The sequence below is a fragment of the Opisthocomus hoazin genome, chromosome 6 (genome assembly GCF_030867145.1).
Source record: "Opisthocomus hoazin isolate bOpiHoa1 chromosome 6, bOpiHoa1.hap1, whole genome shotgun sequence".
In the NCBI taxonomy this organism is placed as follows: Eukaryota; Metazoa; Chordata; class Aves; order Opisthocomiformes; family Opisthocomidae; genus Opisthocomus; species Opisthocomus hoazin.
Window position 1 is genome coordinate 11,045,826 of NC_134419.1, and position 25,257 is coordinate 11,071,082.

Consider the following 25,257-nt stretch of genomic DNA (forward strand, 5'->3'; position numbering starts at 1 on the left):
AACAGATCTTTATCAAAAAAGCCAATTAATCAAAACTGAAATACTTCTTAAAGGTGTTGGTTTTTATGAAAGTTTATAGAAACACAAGCAAAGCTATAATGGGAGTGTTTTTGTTGGAAGCCTGCCTGGCTTTCTGCCAACTTGTCTGCTGTTTTCTGTAATGAGATATTGAAAGACTTCAGTTCTTCAAATATGTCTTACTCTTTGGCATCTTGCCTGTTTTGGGAGAGGAGAGCAAAAATGTGAGCATGCCTGAGGTTCTGTGGCCAGCAATAATGCGATCGAGTAGCTTCCTTCTCTGTCCCTTGAGGAGTTCTCCGTGCGTGTTAGCTGCCCTCTGAGGAAGGGCAGCTTCGAAGGGCATCGGTGCTGGGTGCTTTGCGAAAGGGGTCTTGGCAGGAGAACTGACGAGCGGAGCTGTGGAGCTGCCGAGATAACTGACCTGCTGGTGGTGGGGAGTGAATGGCTGTCAGCAGGTGTGCGTGGCCCTCCTCTTCGTCAGCTGGAAAATCTCTGCAGAACCGTGCTGACTAACTGGTCTGGCTTGCACACGTAGTAGACAATATCACTGAAGTGATGTGCAAAAAGCACCGTTGTTCAGTGCATCGTTTTTTCTCTAGTGTCTTGAGGGGATCTCATGCAGCAGCGACAAGTACAGGACTATTGAGAGAAGGAAAGTTTTAAGGCTTTGCCTTGAAAGAGTAAAAGAAATGGAGAAAAGTGTTTGAGAAATTGAGTAAGACTGCAGAGAGTAGTTAGTGTGGGGATTTTTTTATTTAAAAAAAACAAGCTAGCCTGCATTTTCACTCCAAGTCCTCATCTATACCTCCAAAGGGAAAACCCTTCTGTCCTTAAGGACTCTGTTGTTAAAATGTTAGCTGGCCTAAGCAGAGGTTACTTGCATGTTTCCATAGTAGTGACACTTTCTAGAGCTTTATATTACCGTTTGTAGGGTATCTACTGTATGTCAGCTTTTTTGATCCCGGGTAACTATCTCAGAAATTCTCTGATCTATTTGCTGCTTGTCACAGTGTAGAGGGGAGAGTAGACTGAGAGCATCAGAAAGAAGGCTAATAAACAAGCTCATGGAAGTGCAGAGTGACTTTAAATTGACTTTATCAGTGTACTTGGTAGTGGTGATTATTTGTAATAGTAAGATAGACCTGCTATGCTTTTAAATATCTGGCCTGAAGCTCTTGGAAAATAGTGGAAGAAATAAGTTATGAAGCCATTCCTAGACAGTGGCATCTGCCTTAAAACTGCAAAGTGGAGCTTCATTAACTGGCAGGTTTATGTTGTATGCAAATACTGCAGCCAGAGGAGAAACGGGCTGCTTGACTGGGTGCTGTGTGGGATGTAGCACTTGGACACCCAAGCCATTCTTCTTTTTTCACTCCTCCTGAATGAGTGCCATTGAAAACTCTCACAGCTAGGGCTCGGTGGTTCTTAGATCATGTGAACTTGTGAAGTTTTTGATGCAGAACCTGACTGGGGAAAGTGCGTATGTCATGAAAGTCATGGTGTACTTTTCTGAAGTTAAATTTGGGATTAATATAGCCTGCTATTTTCTACAAGAGACTTGACTTTAAAAAAAAATACAACGGTGCTAACCTTCAGACACTTGCCAGCTTTCTTGGTTGTGTTGGTTTGAATTTCAGGGAATCAAGTCAGTTAAATCTTGAGTAACCTTTTTAAAAAGCAATTCTATGCAGTCAAGAAAGCATCAAAAACATTACCTTGGCAAAGCCTAATCAATAGGCTTTTCTCTCTCGGGACCTGCGCGGCAGCTCTGCGGAGCAGCTCAGCTGAAGGTACCTGCTGGGCCGGCACGGCGGCCTTCGCACCCTGACGTCAGCAACATCCGATCCCAGCCCTGGCCAGCATTGGCTGCCGCTGCTCCATCACCAGCTCCTTTTTATTTCCTCCCTTCCAAGTGACACTGATCTGGGATTGGGATTTAGCTCAAGCTAGGCTGCTTGGGGAAGCTGGAAAGAGGGGACTAGAGTTGCTGAAGAAAGAAAAACCAGAGATGCCTGCTAGTGCGTGAGGGAGAGTCGGTCGGCTGTCATTGCTGTGTGCCAGGCAGTAGGCAGTCACTGAGGGCTGAACCTGATCTTGGGAGTGCACTCATGTGGGAGGGGAAGGGTCCAGCTGAGCTGCTGCCTTTTGGGTTTTGAAAGATCTGTGCTGTAAAGCTGTACTGGAGACGAGGTAGGGGAAGGATGCTTGTGTATCTGGTACTAACAGCAAGTTCTTTATTAGAACAGATAGATCCATTGTGCTGTTAATCACTTGAGATCAATGTTCGTTCTCTCCTAGGAAAAAGGAGGCAAGAAACCATCAGGATTGTTCACTCTATTCAGAGCTTTTTTTGAGATAAAGTAAGATTGTGCCTGTGGCTAGATCAGAATTGGACCTAGTGACATGGAAAGAAACATGGCTGCTCTTCAAAGCATTTCTGTTGACTTCAAGCCAGCCTTATTTTACTTTACTGTAGGATTTTAGCTCTCTAATGTTCATCAAGTAAGGTATATAAAACTGGATTTATTTTTTTATTTAAATCAAAATCTGTGGACTCTTCAAGGCTTTGTAGCTTCTCATAGAAGCCATCACAGGATTTCTCCTAGCAGGGTGGTTAGTACCGTCTAGGTACTAGTAAAGACCATTTCAGGATGTCTCTTCTAGCAGCCAACTGGGCCAGTGTTACAAGAACAGCAGTAGGGTAGATGCTATGCTGTTACAAAATGCTTCTCTTGTGTCATCACAGGTTCTGGGCTGTGGGGTTTACACTACCTTCGTGCTCAGTTCTTCCTGTGTACAGACAATGGTCGTGTTAGGCTGAGAAGGTAGCCAAGAAACTGAAATAGATAGGCATGTTAGTCTACTGGGTAAAGCAATAGCTAGGGCCTGGTTCTGTATCCAAGACATGGGAAAATTTACTATGACTCAAAGAGCTCAGAGTATTGAAAGTGAAGAGTTGGATCCATAGTTCTCTGGAAACAGGATCCACCCTTGCAAATACTTCTGTATTTTTAAAATGTGCAAGCTATTAAAAAGCATTTTTTAAAAGTCTATTGTGAAAAGGACTGGCTTCCATGAGTCAGGTTTTACAGGAACTGGTCCAAGCCTTATTCTTCTCCCTGGAAGAATTTCCTTCCAATTTTTTCATGCAGAATGAAGTTCTGCAGACAACCCCCTGATAGTGAGAATTGTTACTTACCTATTAAGGGAAAGAAGGAAAAAACCCCACCTGTGGTAAGGACACTTGATGTGATGTGTAGTGTTCCATGTCCATATGCCAAACTCCTGTTGCTTACATTTCTGGTCTTTGTTAGTTTGCTTTTCTGTGCCCAGTGCTTTGGAGGGAGCCTTAACAAAGCTGCTAAATAATTCTACAGTATATAAAGGAGCAAGACTTAATCTTGCAAGGAGGGCTAGAGAAGTATTCAAGTACTCTAGAGAATACTTGAAAGCCTCTTCTGGAAAGCCCCTATTACCAGTGTAAAACAGGCTTTTACGCTGTAAAATACCTTGAAGTTTTTTGTATGTCCAAGCCTGAACTTGCAAGACCCAGTGAAATAATTGCTGATGCTGGTATGGTTTTCTAAGAATTCACCATGCTGTTGTGTGTTTTTTCACGTGAATCTTCATGCTCTTGTTGACTCAGAGTCTACAAAAGATTCTGGAGCAGATCAGAACATCTACAGGTCTACTGAATGCTGATTTACTGCCATGGGCAGACACTGAGGCTCGGAACTGCTGTGTCTGTCCTGTCACTTAGAGTATGTAGGGTAGCACAGCCCAGGTGTGAGGTGGGGAGGAGGGAGGACCTGAAGACACTTTCTAATTCCGGAACTTTGAGTGGGGGAGGTGGAACAGCACAATTATTTCTGCAGGCTTAGCCTGGATATATGCTCCTCTGACCCTGCAAAAGTAGGATGGGGCTAGGAGCTTGAAGCAAACGGGGCTTAGAGTGGTGTCTTACTCTGAATGGTGCTTTGTACATATACTTAGGTGCTATACAAACAACTGTAGTAGTTGAGCTAGGAGTAACTGAAGCCTCCTAACCAGGAAGCTACTTCATTGAATTCAAAGGTTTTCACCTTCCTTTTATAACAGGACCTGTTATTGCCTCACTAGGTATGTGCACACCTGAAAGTTCCCAGCTCACCCCATAAAAAGAACCTGTATGCTACAGTTCAATGCTCAGTCCTGCAGAATGAATGCTGCTATCTGAATCAGGTGTTTGGTCAGCAACCCCAGGGTGCAAACGTCTGGGTCAAGGTTCAGATTTAGTTTAGATTGGCTCGATTAAAGTATCTGCTGGTTTGTCTGAGAACAGTGAAGTTACTGTGTCAGGTATTCAACACGAAATGGTATTTGAAACTGCAGTTGGAACACTGTTTTCTCTGCTTTAATGTGGGAGGTGTGGCTCAGAGGTGAGCAGATGGATGGTGCCAAGTAGCACACCTCTCAGTGTTAGGCCATTCCGCGCTGGAGCTAGAGATCAAAATCTTCTTTCTGCTCTCTTTATTTGCATTTCTGCTTGTACGCTGGGATTGTGTGCATCTGAAAGATGGCTGTTGTCAGTGTGTCAGGCCTGCTCGCTGATGCTTGTGTAATCTGATGGCTAGAGCATCAGGCTGGGAGCACAGATGTTCAGGATCTGACTTAAAAACGTGCTCGAAGCAGATCAATGGGTGTAGCTGCTTTCTTACTCTGAATTCAAATGTTACCTGTCCCTGTAAAACTCTGCCTCATGAAATGCCTGAAAAAGTCTTTCAGTTGTAGTGTTCTTGATGAAGCATTCAGCCTCTGCAGAGCAGGGGAGAGCACTCAAGACATCTTTCTCCAAGAAAATAGTGTAATGCATTTCTGCTGACAGATAAGTCTCTACCAATACATGAGCATGCCTGTGGCTGCTGAATACTCCTGATAGAGGGTTTACATTCAAGACCATGATAAAGTTGTTTGAGCAAAAACTGACCGAATAGAAAGAGCTTCAGTGGGCTGTATTGAACTTCTAATGTGTAACCTGTTTTGAGAACTGAAATAAAAGCCTGTTTGCCTTGAATTTGGAACAGGGGAATTCTGGGCAGGTATGCACTAGGCCTACAGATCTGCAGTTCTGCCCGTCTCAGGGGTATTTGCAGCATCCCCTTGCCTGTGGTAAATATTTCAGCTATGTAAAGTGGTGCAGGCACTCTAATAATGACTCAATGTCCCCTTTCCCCTTCCTTTATCACCTCACCCCATGTCCTGTAGTATTCAAAGAGCCCTAGGTTGTGTTCCAAACAGGAGCCTAAATGGTAAATCTAGTATGAAATTGGCACCTTGGGTCTGTGATGGATATACCGCTGCCCAGCCACCACTTCTCTCGCTAGCAGCACATTTCCCTCTGAAGAAGAGCCCACTCATTTGCTGTTAGGGTTGCCATAAGGACTGGTAGTGCTGGAGCAGCTGGAGTTTTTCCATAGCGGTGCACAGTGCTCTCTAGGCTGCGGTTTTCAAACACAATACACCTTTGTAACTTGTTTGGAGGTTTAGGCGGTGATTGCCCTTGTAGTTATGCCTGAGCCAGTCTTCCTTTTAACCAAAACTCATGTTTCCTCATACTCCTTCCCTTTCCCCTCCCTCAAGTGCATGTTTGGTTTGAGTACTAGGAAATCTAGGATCACAGTGCAGCTGTTGACTTCAAAAATCTTTAAAAATTACAAATTCATTTACTCTGAGAGAGCTCAAAATCCAAGTTCAGGATGCACATTTTTCTCTGCCTCTTTCATTGTCATATTTCATTAACAGTTTCGTGATTATTTTCCCCTGTTTACCTTTCTTTAATCTGTTCTTCACTTTCAGCTCTTCCTCCAAAGCCCCCCAAACCAATGACTCCAGTCAATACAAATGGAATAAAGGACAATTCCAGTTTCTCTCTACAGGAAGCGGAGTGGTACTGGGGGGACATCTCAAGGTAAACAAAATTACTAAAGTGTGTTAATTAAAATATATTTATATGTTATTAAAAATAGAATAAGTCTGTTAGACTTCAAGAGAAAAAGAACAGGCATATTTCAGCCAGCATTTTACAGGAGGGAAGTGCTTCAGGACTGTACTTGACAAAGCAAAATGCAAGTATTGGACTGGATTCAGGACTTGTGTTTAAGTTATTACTGTTCTGGTGCAGATATTACCAGTCTTGGTGACAGTTATTCTGGGTTTTTAAGTTTCTCCAGATACACAAAGACTTTAAAAAAGGGGAAAATATTTCGTTCAAGAGAAAAGTGCTTCTAAATGTTCTAGCTAATAAGGTTTTGTAAGCATACGGTGCTGGGATGCATGCAGTTCAGCCAGCTTTCAGTAGGAGGCTTGCTCAGAGTAAAAGGAGTTGCATTCTTATTTTTGTTTCTTTAGCATGTGGTTAAAATTGCATCTGTATTAATTTCTGTTACATGGTGGTATAAAAATAGCTCTTAGAAATGCTAACCATCACCAGCTATACTGAGCAGATGATACAGACACATACCAAATAAATGAAGTTTTACCTCTTAAGGAAACCATTTTCTATGCTCTTGAGAAAATAGATGGCTTGGGTTAGGTTCAGAAAATGAAGTGCCAGTTTTTATATACTTAATTGTATAAAAGAACTGAAGTGTCTAGTCATCTCTTTCCCTCTTAAGGCACTTCTGAAGAGTCTAGAATTTGGAACTGTAAGGGCAAACATGAGCATGCTGGGAGAGTGATCAGGAATTGCTCAAGCTTGTGCATGTAATACTTTGAAATGCTTGGTCAGATAAAGGCAAGAGCAGCGTGTTTGCCACAGTAGTTCACTGAAGTTCTGAGAAGGGAAATAAAGTTTTCATATCTTTATTGTACCACCCTTATCTTTATAAAGCAAACCTGCATAGATCTTGCTTTTGAAGGGCCTCAGCAGTGACATTTTTCTGTTAATCCTAAATCGAAACAGAGTGGCAAAACCTGATCATAAAGCCTGCTAGGCAAGGTTTGTTTAAAACTGCTTGATACTGGTATCAGTTTATTGACTGTGGATTTGTTCCTCAATTAACAGTGCACCTGATGGCAGGAGCTAATGCAGTACAAATCAGTGGAGTGACTTTATTAGAGAAAATGATACATGCATACGTAAAGATGGAATTGTTTATGACCCTCATTTGACAGTCAGCAGGTGCGGACTGCATTGGGCTGCCAGGGCAGGAGCCATGTTCTTTAGTTGAGAACTTGTGCTGAAAATTTTGTCCCAAGCTCCAGGGTGTAACTGGCAGGCATAAGCCCAAGCCCTTAGATCACATCTATCTATTCAAAAAGGAGAAGGCTATTTGAGTTAACTGGGTCCAATCTGTAAAATGTTCCAAGGAGTAAGTGGGATATGCACATGATACTTAATGGGAGTCAGTTTTACTAACAGAATGGTTTTCAGGTAGCTAAATCAAAATTAAGGCTATTTTGTAAGAATACTTTTGTTCCTTAGTATTTGAACAAAAAAGCTGCTGTTGATTTTTTCTTTATACAATTCAAGCAGGCTTCCTACCTCACTTAGGTAATGTTGAGGCTACCTGATAAACTTTAGTTTCCAAGTGATTGTATTAAAAAGTGCTTAGTGGTGAACCTGTGAGAGCGGCGTTATAAAGTGAGATATGTAATCTAGGTGAAATGGTCAAACCTGGCAAGACACTTAACTCTTCAGCTGAAATAATTTTCTTAATGCTTGCAGGTACTCACTCCCGCTAAAAGATTTCTTGATTTAGCTTAAAGTTCTTGGCTGAGTATCCTTTTGCTTCAGTTGTAAATAAGGAAAAGTTGCACTGAGGCTAGCAAGGTTGTAGTGGTTTAAAACTGCTGTAAATAAGATCAGAGTTAAGCCAGTAATGAGTCTCTTGAGGCTAGAATTGTGCTAAACTCTAGGCACCTTTGAGCTATGATGCTAGAGCCCATTTCTTAAGAGGTCAGGACTGGCTTCTCAAAGGGCACCTGTTTCCAGTGTTGACTTTAAAACCTGAGCAGATTGCAGTGAAAAGTTGTGAACTCTGAGATACAGCTGCTACTGTTGCTTAAGCAGTACTGTTGCTTAAGCAGAGACGTCTTCCTAAGTGGTAGTTGGCTGAAGCTGATATTTTTTAGTATAACTACCCAGGTTCAGACTTGCTTTAGATGGCCTAAAGGACTGGAGAGCCTGAGTGTGAAAGAAGTTTGACATTTTGAAGACTGAACTCCTTGTGCATGCTGGTGTTACTGGCTCCAATAGTGATACCTGTGGCAAAGATGGTCATGTCCTTAGCGCTTCTAATTTTGCCTTCCTTTCTGTTCTCCAGGGAAGAAGTAAATGACAAATTACGAGACATGCCAGATGGAACATTCCTGGTGCGCGATGCATCAACCAAGATGCAGGGAGACTACACTCTGACCTTACGGTAAGCATTGCGTGGTTGTAGTCCATGTAGTAAAACCCGGAGTAGCTAGTTGCTGTACCAGTGACAGCAGTGGCTGTGTAAAGCCGATATGGCTCAAGCTGAGAGATGTTCTCAAAGGTACTGCAGATCACCGAATGAGCAAATAAATAAATAGCCAGGTCTGATAGTCGGTTCTGTTCTGTACATTGAATCCTGTTCCTCACTAAACGCTACTGTAAGGATCTCTGTAGGTTAGGTGGGACTCGGGGCGGGAGGGGAGAGCCACTCAGTAGTGCTTCGTAGTTTCAGAACTGCTAAGGTAAAAGGTGTTTATAAACTAGGCCTTTGATTAATGGGAGTGTGTTGAATATCTCATCAGCGTGCAACTCTGGAGAATTGAACACAGTATCTTTGTAAAAAGAGTATCTTGTGCTTTCTGATCTAAAGTTTAGGGAATACTGAATTGGAGCCATGTTCCTTTCTTCGTTACAATTGTCTGCAAGTGGCAGGCTTCCCAGAGCTGCACCAGCCCTGTCTGCTGCCGTTGGGCAGCAGACCTCATGTGACTAGCTGCTGGTGCCTTGCCCAGCCTGTCCAGCCGCTTGCCTCTGCCAGGCTCCTGAGACTGGGTATTAGAGGCAAACAGGCGAGGTGCAAAAGCCACTGCCTCTGTAGCACACCTTTGGGAGTTACTATGATATGGCAGATATTTGATCTTGCCGTGAAATTCCAGTGTCTCAATGGCAGGTTTGACCCCCAAGAGTGTAGTTTAAATTCTGCTTTGACTTCTGCCTTGAAGTTCACAGCTTGTACACTAAGTTTTGGCATGATGTAGCTATTTTGCTGAATGCGGATGTCTTTAGGAACCAAAATCGAGAGTGCAGGAAGGACAGGATATTGTCTAAACAGTCTGGTGAAAAAAGGAAGAAATAAGCACTGTATTTGTGGAAACCATGAGAATGTATAAATCTGGATAATGTAAAGTTCTAAACTTAAACCATCTTGTAATCCTGAATGGATTTTGTTTAGGTTCATGTATCCTGTATTAGTATTCATAACTTGGAAGACTTGTTAATCACTGTATAAATGTATACTCAGTTGTGTACTATTAGTGACCCCAAATTGCAGGAAATTGTGGGTTTGGGTTTTCATATGGCTCCTTTATTCAGCCTTCAGCATCCTCCTTCTCCTTTGCAAAACTTCTAGCAAAGCTAGGTCTTAAATATCATAAGCTGGCTCCAGAATGAATGCATAGGAGCAGATTTACTTTGGGCTTTACTCCTGTTTAAATAATATCTGATGATAATTCTGTCTGTATTGACTCTTAAACTGCATAATACCTGCCCAGGAATTTCACTGGTGTCTTTGTTAGCAGTTTTAGTGTTGAAGGGGGTAGGAGATACACAGTAAAAACCTCTAAATGACTGTACTGCTTTACAGGAAGGGTGGCAACAATAAACTGATAAAGATCTACCATCGGGATGGAAAATATGGCTTTTCTGATCCACTGACGTTTAATTCAGTTGTGGAACTGATTAACCACTACCGCAATGAGTCTCTTGCTCAGTATAACCCGAAGCTTGATGTGAAGTTGATGTATCCAGTGTCCCGGTACCAGCAGGTAAGATCTTCATCAGACCCCAATAGCTATTAGTGCAGACAAGAAAAAAAATTGCAAATGTGTATATAACTCTGTTTTCTCTTTGAAGCCTGTTTTTAAACAAAAAAGGGGAGTTTTCACATTTGGCCTTACTTTTCTCGTAATAATGGGTCTTCTAATTTGTCTAGCCATTTAAGCTTCGTCATTTTAAGTTTCCAGTCTCCACTTGAGCAGCCAGAGAAATGAAGCCCTGACATGCAGCAGACTTGGGCCTCTCTGAGAAGCCTTCCCCCTCCACCCACCTTGGACCCTCACGCACCCACAGGGCACTGTTCTAGAGTGTGTTGCCCTTGAAGCACGTATGAGCCATGCAGCTGTTTGCTCTGTGTATAGCCATCTAAATTTTTCAATAGTATTTTTTTGAAGTTTTATTCAGTAGCCTGAGACATTGCCCTGCATTAAGGGAAAAGAACTGCAGAGATTTTTGGAAATGAAAATACTCTGATCTTTAACTTCAGATCCCAAGCAATTCACTCCCCTCTTTCTCCAATAGGGGACAGCAACCCTAGACTGAAGCTGTAGTGCATTTTTTTGGAGGCTTAGTGTTTTGGTGTAGTTGGTGTCCCATACTTTCAGTTCCTACTGTCTGTAAACTGGGGAGGTTGTTGCATGGAGGAAGGGGGATTTAGATACAGTGTTTGTGTTCTGTAGAAACCTGATTAAAAAAGTGATGCTAATAGCTGTAAAATGCAAATGTGCATAAGTGGACAAACAAATACTCTTAAGGAAAAGCTACTTTGCTTGAAGACTTAATAGCTTTTTGTATGTACAGGATCAGTTGGTGAAAGAAGATAATATAGATGCAGTAGGTAAAAAGCTTCAAGAATACCATGCTCAATATCAGGAAAAGAGTAAAGAGTACGACAAATTATATGAAGAATATACCAGAACATCCCAGGTTGGTTCTGCTTTTGTTATCTATAGAGTCTGTTTCTTGTTGTTTAAAAAGTAAAGAAATTTATTTTAACTTGTTATGGCTAATAAAGGCAGTCCAAGGTCAGAAAATACAAGGAAAAAAATTAATAAATTGTGGAGTAGAGCAAGGTGGTTTCAAATTTAATGGAAATGGTGAATATCACTTGTTGCTCATAGTCCTAGAGATATGGTGTGGGGCAAGGAACAAAGGCGAGTTGAGCTTCCTAGTATAAGGTAGAATGGTGGAGAAGTCATTGCCTCAAGCTTTGCACTGCAGATTTCTTCCTTGGCTGCTGAGTATTTCCAGCTGCTGTATGGCAGGAGAGTTGTAGAGCAGTTTGTCCAGGTTTATGTTCAAGTCAGATACCAGATACTATGCATTAAGGAAGTGTGAATAGAGTATTTGGACTGCTTCTTGTAAAATAAGATAGTTCATATACGGGGAGGAGGTTTGTTGGCCAGTGTTCCTGCAAACTAAGATGGAAAATATGACTAAAATATTTGAGGGGTTTGCAGCCTGAGAGAGAGCATCATGTGGTAGAGGAGGGTAGACTTACAGGGAGTAAGGCTTCCCTGTACATCCCTGACTCGGATGCTAGACAAAATTTAAAACTGATTAATCACATTTTGACTTGTGGGTGGAGAAAAGTTCACCTCAGTCAATTTAGGGAACATAATTGAGTCTTGCTTTGTCATCTGTATCGTGAACAAATGATGAAGGACTTTTTCCTCACATAGGAAATTCAGATGAAGAGGACTGCAATTGAAGCATTTAATGAAACTATTAAGATATTTGAGGAACAGTGCCACTCACAAGAGCGATACAGCAAAGAATACATTGAGCGATTTCGCAGGGAGGGAAATGACAAAGAAATTGAACGGTAGGCTCTCAAGTTGTTTGCTTATGAGGAAGAACTAGTGTCCACATTGACACTCCCATGAAATTCTGTTATGTAACATTGCATCATATAAAACACTTTGTAAACTTGGTGTTTTCTGAGAGACCTTCCCCTAAGGTGTCTGAATCTTCAATAAAGTCCTCTTCTGTTGAGTAATTGCATCATAGACAGAAGAGGTGGGAAATCTCTGGGTTATTCTTGCTCAACTTCAGTTAATCAAGACACCGTGATGAGGATCAGGAAAGAATCAAACAACAATAATTTAATTTGCTTATCCCACTTGTATTTGGATTTTCTCAGAATATAATTCAGAAAAATCTTCACTTACAAACTGTGAAATGTACATAGATATGGTAAAGTCCACAGTCAGTTTTAGTCACTTTGAAAGATGATCAGCATTGAATTGCCACTACTTGGTAGTGGGTAGTGGTTGTCTAACAAATTCAGTAAGGTCCTCATTTGAAATTGCCCTTCTGTGAAGATACTAGCAGAAAAAGCTGTACCTGGGCCTTTGAAGAAATACCAGGTATAATGCCTAACTTGACACAGTACTTTATGAATCACGGTAGGGTAACCTTAAGGAGATTTTTAGGCTGAACGCAGTTACCTGTAACAATCTTGTTATGCAGTTGTGCTTCCTTCTGGCTAAAAGTCAATTAACAGGGGAAATACGTAGTTTTCCTGCGTTGTACCAAACCTGCAAACTAATCTTGAATGAAGAGACAGACAGTGTTACTTCCTGGTAGCTCTCGATCAGTAATTGAAGTCTGTGTTTGAAATCTTGCTAGTACTGGTGCCTGTGGTGGGATTGCATAATTGATATGCCAAAAAATGAATCTGACAGTGAAGGAGGAATCTGTTCTAGCTTATGCTCCTAGAGGTAATTTGTTCCTGCGTGTCTGCCAAAAGGAAATATATTAAGGTAAACTGGAGGTTCAAGCTATGCAAAAGGGTGGTAGGCCTTCTGGCAAGAGGTCTTTACTGGCACTCTTAACAGTCATTTTCTTGTTAAAATGAGGCAAAGGGAGGAGCTGCTCTTATGGTAGTTCTTGCAATACTCTTATGTAAGCGCTACCGGTAAGGTTTAGTCCTTCTAAGACTGGTTTGATCTTACCTTTCAAATACTACACTTGTTTGCAGGATAATGATAAACTATGAAAAATTAAAATCACGTCTGGGTGAGATACATGACAGTAAAATGCGCTTGGAACAAGATTTGAAGAAACAAGCTCTGGACAACAGGGAGACTGATAAGAAAATGAATAGTATCAAGCCTGACCTAATTCAGCTCCGCAAAATCAGAGATCAGTATCTTGTGTAAGTAAGCTTGACCTGTACCTCAGAATAGTGTGTCTGATGAATCTGATTAATGACTGTCTCTGTCAGGATAATGGGAATTTAATTTTCCTTTCATAACCAAGGTTCTGTGAGTGCTAAGGTGCTACATTCTGGCATGGGATGTCTGAGTAATTGCTTGGCCTCTTCGTGACTTCATTCCTTTATTATGCTGTTGTCAGACTTCAAAGGTCCTGCCACAAATGTGTGCACATTCTGCAACTCCTGTAAATAAAACTTTTAAAATGAGTTATAAACAAAACCTGTTCCTGCTGATACAAGAGGTTAGTAATTTTTGTGCTGGATACAGCAGATGTTGCTTGTATCCATGCTTGATTTCACTGACACCCCTGTTACCCAGCTCCTGGTATCCTTGGGCTGGACTCAGTGCGCTAGGATACTGGCAGAAGACAGAGGGAAACATTATCTCAGAAAGTGATATTTGGAGGTTGGAAGCCAGTGCCAATACCGATTTTTGTTTTCCCAAGAGACACAGGCAGCTGTCACAATTTGTATTCTGCTTCCTTTCTGGACTGCAGTGTGCAGAGGCAGTACCTCTTGCTCAGCTCTATTCTCCTCTCTGTTTAAGAGGTTGCTTCATGGCGCTCTCTTGCTGTGTCCAGTGAAGGAGGCATCTCAGAAAACAATGCAAGGAAGCACTCTCATGGAATCTATGATCTTTCTATGACTTATGCTACTGGAGAACAAACTAAGCTCCAGCCTGTTTCTTCGTGGGACCTTGTGTCTGAGCTTCAGCTTGCTCAGTAAGAGAACCCATACATGTACTCTGAAGTAACGTATTAATGCTTTCTTCTGGCAGATGGCTCAATCACAAAGGGGTGAGACAGAAGCGAATAAACGACTGGCTGGGGATCAAAAATGAAAATATTGATGAGTAAGTGTCGTTATACATATGACTTTACTGAGAAGTGTTCCATTAGTAAGTGTTTTCTCTTGTGAGGTAATATGAAACACCAGTTTCTCAGTAAAGGACTACAGAAAAAGGGAGAAATTCTCTAGGGGAACTGTATGTCACATGAGGCAGCAACTGTGCTGAAACATTTAGGATTAAACAAAGTTGGAACAATTGAGTTCTAATTTGAAGCCTTTAATGTATGTCCATTAGGAGCCTGGCCTCCCAATTTGGGTGTGTGCTGGTATTTCTTTGAATGATTTCTGCAAAAATGAATCACACTGTTTATTAACTCCTTTACTGACCACTGGTGAAGTTAACAAATTTATCCTGTCTTTCAGCACATACTTTGTGAATGAAGAAGATGAAAACTTGCCACATCATGATGAGAAAACTTGGTTTGTTGGGGATCTCAACCGTATCCAAGCAGAAGACTTGCTCTGTGGGAAACCTGATGGAGCATTTTTAGTTCGAGAGAGTAGCAAGAAAGGATGTTATGCTTGTTCTGTGGTGTAAGTCTGTTTTCCTCTTCATTCTAACTACTCAATTCATAAATCTCTACCACAGCTCTTTATTTTGGAGAACACAAGCCAGGCCTAGCCGAGGCCTACCCAGTGGAATGTGTTGCATGTTTGCAGGAAGTCTAACATGGTAAAAGCTTTGTTGCAAAAGTGTGTTTTGAATGTGCAATAGCTGTGGTCCTGGCAGTCTCTTCAGTCACCACAGTAGCTAGTACAAAATTCTGAAATATCCCAACTTCAAGCTTCACAGTCAGAAGTAAATTAAGGCTGAATTCTCCCATATTTTTCCCTGTCAAGGAAAGGGAAAAAGGGGGGCTGTAAAGCTGTAACACTTCCGTTCTCATTTTGAGGCATGCCAACTCTAGATGCTTTCTCTTGTAATTTTAAGATAACAGTGATGCTTCAGAGGAGACGTTATTTGTGACCAGTAGTTTTTGTGACATTCATGCAGCCTTGCATTGATTTCTTGTGTTTCACTACATTTTGTGCTGGTGTAAAGGAGGTCAGAAATACTGATTCCATGATCTAAAAATCCTTCAAGCTTGTTCTGGAGTGCAGAATGGCTTTCACTGATTTGTTTCACGTGAGGGTAATTGCTTCTGAAAGCAAGTGTGAGAAATGAGTATGTGAAGGTGTATCACTTCAAGGTAACTGAAAACTGTAGTATCTGCTGTGTTCAAGGTACTGTTTGTCACAGTCACTGAAGTGATGGATTCATCAGATACTTCCACTTGGTTGGTATCGTACTACAAGCTAGCAAAGGGGTGGCATGACATAACCTGTTCCTACATGTGACTTGGGTTGTAATAGGCTCCGGTACAGGGATTACGTAATACTTGATCTTTCTGGCAGATAAATTTTTCTGGTAGCTTTGGAAATACCGTGGTGCAGTAACTGCCCTACCATGTTAGAGAGTCAGTTGCTACGACTTCAGATAATGAACCAGCTTGAACCCATGCTATGCTTAGCCTTAAAAAATGCACACTGAAGGTTAGTGCTGCATTTCATGGAAGACTCTGTAGGTCCTAAGAATTTGTGGGTTTTGGCTTCTTCGCTTCGTGGAAAGTTTTCCAGAAAAGTTGAGCACAAAGTCATAGCTGGCTTCAGGTGCTTATCTTCTTGGTTAAGCTCTTGACTTTCTTTTCCAAGAAACATTTCGGGAACAATGCAGTAGGGAATTGTACTGCTGGGATAGAAGAGGCCTTTTACATGGATTATTGTGGAAGAGTGTTTAATTGCATGCCCTGAAGCACTATTTCTTCACAGACTGTATTAGTCTCCTCTACTTGCATCTGCTGGTTCCCCCATTATGTAATTTAGTGACTGGCAGGTTGCTGCATTAGTTAATTGTTAATAGACTGTCACTTTGGATTTGTCCTTTGATGTTAAACTCTCCTGCTTCCTTTCCTTGCAGAGCTGATGGAGAAGTGAAACACTGTGTGATCTACAGCACTCCAAGAGGTTACGGGTTTGCAGAACCATATAACCTGTACAGCACACTTAAGGATTTGGTTCTTCATTACCAGCAGACATCCCTTGTCCAACACAACGATTCCCTAAATGTCAGGCTTGCCTATCCTGTCTACGCACAGATGCCACCCTCTCTCTGCAGATAAATTTTGGGGAGGAGGAAAGTGTTGGCTATCTTGGATTCTTTTCTACAGTTTTTATTAGAACTTGGAGGGCATTCTTTCTCCTTAGACTGCTTGTTTTGCACAAGAAGTGATTCTGTGAATGTGAATCAAAAAGAGGCCTAGCAGCAACAAGACGACAACTTGGGTGTAGGTGTCCTGGTGCTACCTTAAAAGCTCAGCTGTGCTTTTACACTGATACTTTTGTTTCCTTATGAGGGGAATAAACTCACCACAATGCATACAAAAATACTGGAAGCAAAACATCGTTTTATGGAGATAATTTTTTTGCCAGGCACCTTCAGTGGAACTTCTAATTGGATTTTGTTTTCTCTTGTTCTTGTAGAGACAATTTGAAGCCTCTGTTTGGGGCATCAGTAATGTCTTTCAGTCTTAAGCTCCCGAGAAACTAGGGGGGAAACTCTACCACAGCAATTCCTCTCTGTTAATTTTAGCAGCTTCACTGCGATTCAGCCGAACTTCCAAAAGAGGGCTCGTCTTGAGGTAGCATGGAATTTGGTGAGAGAAGACCAAAGGAACTATGGGAAAGCTTCAGGTTTTTATTTAAATGGAAAAATGCTTGTAAAGAAAAGTTGCTTTATTTTTTTGCCAACAATAACAAAGTTTTGGTTTCAATGGCACTACAGGTCTTCACTTAAAGGAAACATTTATAACCAAATTGAACATGCCAAAACTTTGTTTGTTGCTAGATTGAGCACTTATGGGGAAGGTTGCATTAGCATTCGCACATACTTTCTACACCAAAACTTGAAACAAATAAAAGGAAAAGCTAAACATTGTGTGGCTTCAAAACACTAAATTTGTCCTATCTGATGTAATTGCTCACTCTCCTCTTTCTTCACCCCCCTTCCTCCCATTCCTCAGCTTGGGGTTCTGTTTTCAGTTTTTAATGATACTGTGCTTCGGAATGTAAACTAGAATGAAGCTTGCACTCATCTGTTGCTGTTCTCTTGCTGAACAGTGACAGACTCTTGTAACACTTGATTTTGGTATGGAAGAGGTAGGTGCAATTGAACACTTCTGGATGGCTTATTGTACCAAATTCCTTCATGAGGTGTTGTCACTTCCACTTGTATAGAAGCGAGTGTGCTAATTATAATCTCTTCTGATTTGTTCTTTGCAAGCTAGATTCTGAACTCACACCACTGCAGCCAAGCAAGATTTTTACGCTGGTATGGTCTAAATTCCCTCGTAGTTATTTTGGACATGATGCAAAACATGGGAAGGGAAGAGAGCCATATTCCTGAGTTGTTGGATGTCTGGTACCATCCTTTGGCAAGGTCTGCTGTCAGATACTGGGGTGGGTAGTCCTGGGCTTTGTCAAGTATAGCAATCATCCAATAAATCCACTCCCTGGAAAGTATACAAAGCAGCTTATTTCCATTCCTTAAGCTTCTAAAATGAAAAAGAGCTAGCGTTGGCGAACTGAACCACTTGGCATCAAAGTACAACTGGCAAAGCAATTGTTCAGTGTGCAACCTTGAAAGTTACTTTTGTTCCTATTACTGGAAGCAGTTCCCTTGCAGTGCACCCATTGTGCAGAACAGGAAGCAGACAGTCCTGCAGCTCTGAGAATGCTCCAGACCTGTTTCTGACCCTGGGGCGGATTTCCTGTTCAAATGGGTTTTTTGCTGTAATGCCTGCGCAGCAGTGCCAGGCTTATTGATGTTTAATGTTTACACTAGAAGTATTACTTTGTTGAATGTCATGAATTTGTAAGCAGGGAAGTGACAAGGCTGGAGCACTGACAGCCATTGTAGGAAGGGTAGTCTAGTTGCCGGGCATGCCTGTGAGATACTTTATTTTGCACTAATGACCCTGATGCATCCCAGGCACTTTCTAATCAGCCGGAGTGCAATCTTCAGGCAAAGAATTCTGTAGATGCCGCTTTTCTAATAAAATGAAACACTACAAAACTTAACCAAAACTGGGTGAGAGGAGAAGAAAATTCAAGCATGCTGCTCTGTCAGTGACCCGCATCTGCTCGTGTCCCTTCTCTCACACTTCCCCACTAAAAGGAAAAATGAAACATAGCTTTTGCTCCTAGTGAAAATCTTGAATGGATTCCTCAGTGGTATATGGACATGGAAATTTTTCTTTTTAAAGAAACTTGCCCTACCTCTTGGATAATTTGCAGTTCTAATCTGGTAGCTGTAAAGCTGTCATTCTCACACCTCTTGTGCATCTAGCATTCCCTTGGTGCTGGGCTGAGTCCAAATGCCTGAAGAGGGAAATCAGTTCAAAGGCACAAATGATAGCCAGGTGCCTCATGCCCATGGAAATACCTGTGTGAGAGGAGTGTCTGACTGCTTTCTCTGCATTTGCAGTCTCACTGGGCTCTCCTTTTACAATGTTCACATTTGAGGCTGATGTGGCATCCATTTCTGACCACACTTTTTGTGATGGGGACAACCTGGCTGAAGTGTTTCACATCTGCCCTCTTTTTAGATAGGGCTTGCTTTTGTTTTAAACAAGCACAGGTCTGCTTTCAGGCTCATAAATCCTGGCACACCCTCGCAGTGCTGGCAGCAGCGGAATAGCGAAGCGGGACTGTCTGAAGTTTCCCTGTACTGGAATCTGACTGATCCTGTGAGGTCTTGGTCCAGGCTCCAGCCCCATCTCTGCCAAGGTAAATACAGTGTAATTCCATTGGCGTCTGTGAAGGTAGCTTGGCTTTATAGTGGTGTGAGTGAGTTGGGATTGTGGCCCCTCGCGCTCTGCGATCTCTTCACTAGTTGCAGGTGTTGTATTTGCTGTGAATGATGCACTCAGAGCCAATAAGCCATCCTGAAGCATTCTTTGAAATTCTGATTTGCCCAAACCTTCAGATCAGGGCTATGGGCAGACTAAGCCCATGCTCCTTGTATTTGGCTCCGTTATGCTCAGCAGTCTCTCTGAGGCTGTGTGTTGCCACTGTATCTCTTGTCTGGTTTAGGCACCTGAAGTCCCAGCTGCTGCGATTGATCCCCTTTGACTCTCACGTGCCATTGCACAGATTCTTTTTGCATCTGATTTGCACTTGTAGGACAAATGAAAATGGGTATAAAACTGAGATGTAGTTGGTGTGGTCCCTGAGGCAAGGGCTTGGTCCTGCTGCACTGCTTGTGCTTGGCCTAGTTCTGTTTGCTCAGTAGCGTTAGACCTGTGAGAAAACCCATGGCTTCCAGGAGTTGTTCTATGCTTGCACGACTGGGAAATCAGAAATGGGCCTGTGAGGCGCAGGATTACACCCTAGTACAAAAAGCAGCTGTTAAGCCTAAAACAAATACAGGAAATGTGAACATAAAGGCGGAACAAAGGAACTCAAGTTCTTTTAAAACAGTAAGATGCGAGAAGGTTTTGGTTTCAAGAGTCAAAACATCAGAAGAAAAGGGGGAAATAGTCTCACTGTTGTAGCAGCCCTCTTTTATCGGACTGCTGTTAGAGGAGTACTGATCTCATTGACCCATATTGTATTAAATATATGTGTAGACTTAAATAACTTTTGCACAGTGTTAAATGGGAGGGGGGGATGTTGAAACTCGAATATGCACAGTTTCTTCTAATCTGTTTTGAAATATATTTGCAGGGATCAGGGGTGATTCAGTATTTGTATTCGTATGGGTGGAAATCAGGTCTACTTCCACAGTTGCCATTGGCCCCATTGCGTCAGCCACAAGTGCCATGTTTTTGAAGTTAGTAAGTTATAAATATTTTCCCACTAGTTTCTTTTTTTGGTTATAAGTAATCTTAGCATGGGAAGAACCAACGTAGAAACAGAGGGATGTCCCGACAGATGCTTCACTACTATGTGAAGCAGTAATATGTGATTGTCCACCTTCTGATACTGGAGTGCTCTAGATTTGGGGGTTATTTGGGGGTTTTTTTGATTCTCAGCAGCAGCGGATTGGGTCGCTGCTTTGCACCGTTGGTAGTTGCAATCTAGAGTTAATCCAGTACAGCCCTCTGTCTTATGCCAAAAATAAAATGCTCTTTCCACACTCATCTCCCTTGATGCGGCAGATGGTCAAGAAGTTTTCCATTTAATGTGATAGGCCTGATTCTTTTCTTGCTGACACAAGTGTAAGCAGGACTTCAACAACCAAAAACCATTCCCAGGAAAAGAACTTGTATTTAATCATACCTGAATTCTAGTCATAGCAGGGCAAAAATGAAAGTTTGTGCTTCGCAAAGCCAGGCAACTGTAATGGGGACTGTGGAAATGCACATTGACATTGAGTGCTGTTTTAGGGAGGACAGGGGAAGGAGGGGGGTCTTGGTTGCCCCAAATCCTGGGCCCTTTGCAGCCTTGGGTGGCACTGGGTCTGTAACTGAATGCAGTGGCTGTTTAAAACGGCAGAATTGCCATAGAAGTGTCACACCTTGAGTTTGGAAAAGCCCCTTATTTGGTACTTGAACAATCTTGCTTCTGTTTTTGAATGTCTGTTAATTTTTTATTTTTGTTACACTAACAGGGAATAAAAATCTGAAATGTTAGTGAGTCTTGTATGCTTGCTGCATTGTGCAGACATGAAACAGGTACTGCTTGTGAACCGTGAGGGTGAAAAGACAGGTTCAAAATACAGTTTTACAAAGCACTATGATGGGTAGGGGGTTGTTTTGTTTAGATTATGTTTAAAATCAGATTTTCTTACGTGTAGTTTCCTTGTGTTGATTTGCAACCTCTGCTTTTGGAAATGCAAAATCAAAGTAATGCTCCTGAAGAACAAAGATGGGGCTAGGCTTGCTCAAATTCAGCTTTCAGAGCGAATAGCTTTAACGAAGAGGAAGGGTCAGCATCCTAAAGCATCCCTCTTATTGTAGTTCAGTGAAGCAGTAGGCAGACCATGAAGTAGGACCTCCGCCTTGAACCACGAAAGGAGGAGGAGATGCCAGAGCAGACCCTTCCCTTTGGAATAATCGGTTGTACTCTCCTTAAATGTGTGTGCAAGGAGAGAGTTAGGAAGTGAACAGAAGTCCTTCAGGAGCTGCTCCTCTTTCTGTGTTGGAAGGGAACTCGCGTTGCTGATCCCCTCGTTTCCCTTGGCACAACCCGTGCAGCCAGAAGGGAACCGAGTTACTAGCCCAAATCAACGTGGGCCTGCTCGTGAGGCAGCTCGGCTAGTGAAGTACTGCGTGAGGAGTAGCTTTGGATGGGGTTAGGTGAAGTTTGTCCAACATTTTTGTGAATCTTGTGTTCTGTGGGCAGAAATACTTTCCACCGAATGGGAAGGGGAAAAAAAAAAAATCTCTCTTGAAATCTGTTCAGCTCCTTCCTGTTTGTTCACAGGGGCAGACAGGGAGCGTTGGCTTGTTAACCGTTTAGATGATGACAGTGCTTGAAACGCTGGTCTTTGGGGCTGGCTCCAAACAATTAATGCAGAATTTGCATATTTTTTTTATTGCTATTGGCATAGACTCGCTGTATTTTATGACTAGACTGACTATTTGTTCAAAAATTTGCCTTTAAAAAATGTAATATGAGCTTCAGAGGCAAAAAATAAAAAGCAAGAACGGGCCCTTATTGATAGAAAAACTGGCTCGTTGTTCAGCCTGTATGAGAGAAAGCAGCTTTAATTTGACGCTCCCTTCCACCACCTTCCCTTGGGGTTGCTTCTGCGAGATTGGCGTTGGCGAACGAGGTGAGGGATATTTCCCACACGCTCGCCAGGTTTTGGAGTGCTCGTAGCAAGAGGCTCAGGATCGTTTGGAAAAATGATTGCATCCAAAGACAACGAAGTGTCCAAGGGTGAACATCACCCCCCGGCATCGGTCTCGTCGCTTCAGGGGAGCTGTCGGGTGCTGGGGCCAGCTGTGAGCTGCCCCCGGCTCTCCCTCGGCTGCGGTGGGGGTTCATGTTTGTTGGCTGGTTGGGGTTTTGGTCTGTTTTGTTTCATGAGTGACTTCTACATCCAGCAAAGATACGTTTGATGATACCTGTTAATTTTGTATATCTGGCTGTTTATTGCACCATGGGATTGTAATGGTCTGCATCATCTGTGTGTGTGTGTGCGCGTGTGTGTGTGTATATGTACTGTATGTATATAGATATATGTAAAATATATTCACGTACACATTTATATGCATTAGCTGTGAGTGGCACTGCCCCTTAAAAATAAAACAAATGTCACTGTTAGCATATTCTGCCATGTGTTTAGGCAGAATTGGGTTTGTTTTTGTCAAATGAAAAGGAGTTTATTGTGTTCATCTTGCATATGTGCTTCTGAAATGCTGAACTCTGGACTTCCTCGGGGGTTACTGTTTTATTTGTCAGCTGAGTTGGGGTGTTGTTTACTCTGGGACGAAGCATTCGGCTTTGTTCCAAGCAAAGGTTTGGCAAAAGAAACCCTCTTGCCCTCCTGCAAGTCGCAGTGATGGCGTGCCCGTTTCCATAGCCCCCCAGCCCGTCCAGAGGCGATGTGCAGTGGGTGGTGTTGGTACCTGTCCCTTTGTGAGTGGACTCTTTGTGTAAGGTGTGGTCCAGTGTAAAGCATGAGTGGGTGTTTGACCTTGTATCGAGGGCTGAAATAACAGCACACTCCTTTGTACAACCTTTGCATTAGTGTTTCTGCTTTTCTTTGACTTCTATTTTCTTTAAGGGAAACTGCATCGGTTAAGAACCTGCTTCTCCAGAAGCTATCGAACTGTTTTGTTTTCCAGATGAATTCCAGCATGTAACTTTGGTACTCTTGTTTGTTATTTGTGTAAAACCTGTTCTTCTGTCGTTTATGGTGTAGTTGGGGGGTGGGGGGGAAGAGAAAAAAAGGAATTCATGTAGTTTAACTTTAAAAAAAAAAAAAAAAAAAAAAAAGAAAAAACTGCTTCATAAGGAAACCAATTGTATGTTAGTGTTCTCGGACAAGTCATCCTGTAGTTTCTAGCTCAGTAATGCAACACTGTACTTGTCACCAGGTGTGTTACAATTTTGCTGTACTTTATTTTACTAGATGGTTGGGCTTTTAAATCCCAGACACTACGCATCCTGGGCCTACTTGCTCTAGATCAAAAAAAAAAAAATGCAATAAAAAAATTGCAATAAAGCACATTGACATGTAATGTTTTAGAAGGATGTACTGACAGCTGTTTCTAATAAATTCGGAACTGCAGCGTGGTTGGGCTGTTGTGGTGTTAGCTGTGTCTGCGTCTCCCGGCCGAGGCCATGAGCATTATCCTTAACAGAGGCTTTAATGAAAAACTGGTAGAGGTCCAAATAGCTTCTGAGCGGAGCTGGAGCAGCCGAGCCCTGCAACCCTCTGGGAGCTGAGACAAGGGAGGAATACACGTAGCACACACGTGCTTCCTAAGGGAGCCTTTCCTCCCTTCCTTTTACAGCGTCATTAGAGAGAGCAGGAGCCATCACCAATGTTCTTGCATGCCTCATTGCTTCCTCCGCCGTCGGGGGAAGCCACGTTCCTGGTGCTGGGGCGAGAGGAGGGCTGCAGCGCTGGAGCAGCCTCCCCCACCACCCGGCTCAGCTGGACCGGTTTGCTTAGAGCCTTCGTTTCACAGGAGTCTGGGAAATCACTGCTTGGTTTCCCAATTCCCTTGTGAGCACTAGGCTGGAAAACCAGTGCGTTCGCAGGTGCCATTGCTTATCTTCTTCTATGTCAACCGCTGGTCTTAGCAGCGGTGGGCTACAGCCAAGCTCCAGGCACTGCGATGGTGCAGCCCCTTGCCCGCAGCCCTGGCCTTTGCTGGCGGCACAGCCCCCCTGCAGCCGTGGGAGCTGACATCCTCTGGGTGCATGAGCTGTGGTTTGGTTCAAGGAGGTGGGAGCTGCTGGGGCGAAGCCCAGGGTGCATGGTGCAGCCCGAGGACGGCCACTCAAAGGGCTGGGGCCAGCTTGATGCCTGTCAAGGGCAAGCGGGGTGGGCTTCACCCCTCAAACTTGAGAGCCGGATGGGATGCCACAGCAGCATCCTCAGAAAATTAGGGCAGGGGCAGAACTGGTCTGTGTGTGTGGTTGCAGACGGCTCAGTGTTTTTGCAAGCCGATGAGTCGAAGTTTTTCCAACCCGCTGAGTTGACCATTTCCCCAAAAATGCTGTGCCAGCATTTTCTCGCATTGCTGAGTAAGCCTTTTCAGCTGCTGAGTCAGCATTCTCTCCATTGCCTGAGCCCCAGGCCCCTCCACCGCAGGCAGGGAGCACCGCAAAGGGCAGAAAAGCCCCCGGTTGTGGTGCTGGGGAGCACCCGCATGGACTCTGAGGGCTTGCCCCAGCAGCTGTCTTCACAGCCAGCAAGGAGGGTGCCCCACATGAAAGCACCCCGGGTCCCTGCTGCCCACAGGGACAGGGCCGAAGGACGAACCAGGGGTGGTGTGGGGGGCCCAGTGTCCACCACATCAGCACCCCCGGGCACCCAAGTGGGAGGAGAGCGAAGGGGAAACGCCAGTGAGAAACTGGGAGGACTCTGCAAGGTGCTCCTGGGGACTGGCTCTTTTTTGTTATTTTTTTTAATGTATTTATTTCAAATAAAGGCTGATGAGGTAGAATTACAGGAAAGATGTAAGTCACTAACTGGCGAATCATTTTTCAGGGGTTTGCCAGACGGGTCGTTTCATTATGAAAACATTGCAGCCGGGAGCCGGCATAGGAAATTTCCAAGTGGCCGTGCTGACTGGATGGAAAGAAAAACACCTCCCAGCTCAGATGTCTGCTCGGAGAAAGGGCAGATCCCTGGGATTTTTCCATCCTAGGCAACGCCATGGAGCTTCCTGCAAGTCCCTTGCGTTCCCCCAAGTCACACATGGGACCCTTCCCAGGACAGGCAATGGCCCGGCACCCCCAGGCATGGCACCGCAGGGCGGGGGTGAGGGGTGGAGGGACAGATGCCCCCAGGATGCTTCCACAGGATTCCTGTTCCTCCAGGGCGTAAGATGGCTGGAGATTTGCGGGCGGTGGGATCTTCCCCATGGGAAAAAAAGCGGGAGGGGAATCCTCTCCAAAAGCTACAATGCCTCCGTGTAAGGCGTCAGGGTTT

The 25,257-nt window shown here is 43.3% G+C and overlaps 1 protein-coding gene across 2 annotated transcripts in view; it reads left to right on the top strand.

Annotated features, from left to right (window-relative positions):
- The window catches only part of PIK3R3 (phosphoinositide-3-kinase regulatory subunit 3), a 79,580-nt gene extending 56,193 nt beyond the window's left edge, over positions 1 to 23,387 (top strand). For both annotated transcript variants that reach the window (XM_075424576.1, XM_009945665.2), the window contains 9 exons: positions 5,857 to 5,968; positions 8,325 to 8,423; positions 9,843 to 10,023; positions 10,835 to 10,960; positions 11,716 to 11,858; positions 13,017 to 13,193; positions 14,032 to 14,106; positions 14,466 to 14,636; positions 16,060 to 23,387. In XM_075424576.1, coding sequence (XP_075280691.1) covers positions 5,857 to 5,968; positions 8,325 to 8,423; positions 9,843 to 10,023; positions 10,835 to 10,960; positions 11,716 to 11,858; positions 13,017 to 13,193; positions 14,032 to 14,106; positions 14,466 to 14,636; positions 16,060 to 16,261 — 1,286 coding nt within the window. In that variant the 3' untranslated portion in view covers positions 16,262 to 23,387. The remainder of the gene's footprint in view (positions 1 to 5,856; positions 5,969 to 8,324; positions 8,424 to 9,842; positions 10,024 to 10,834; positions 10,961 to 11,715; positions 11,859 to 13,016; positions 13,194 to 14,031; positions 14,107 to 14,465; positions 14,637 to 16,059) is intronic.
- The last annotated feature ends 1,870 nt before the right edge of the window (positions 23,388 to 25,257 follow it).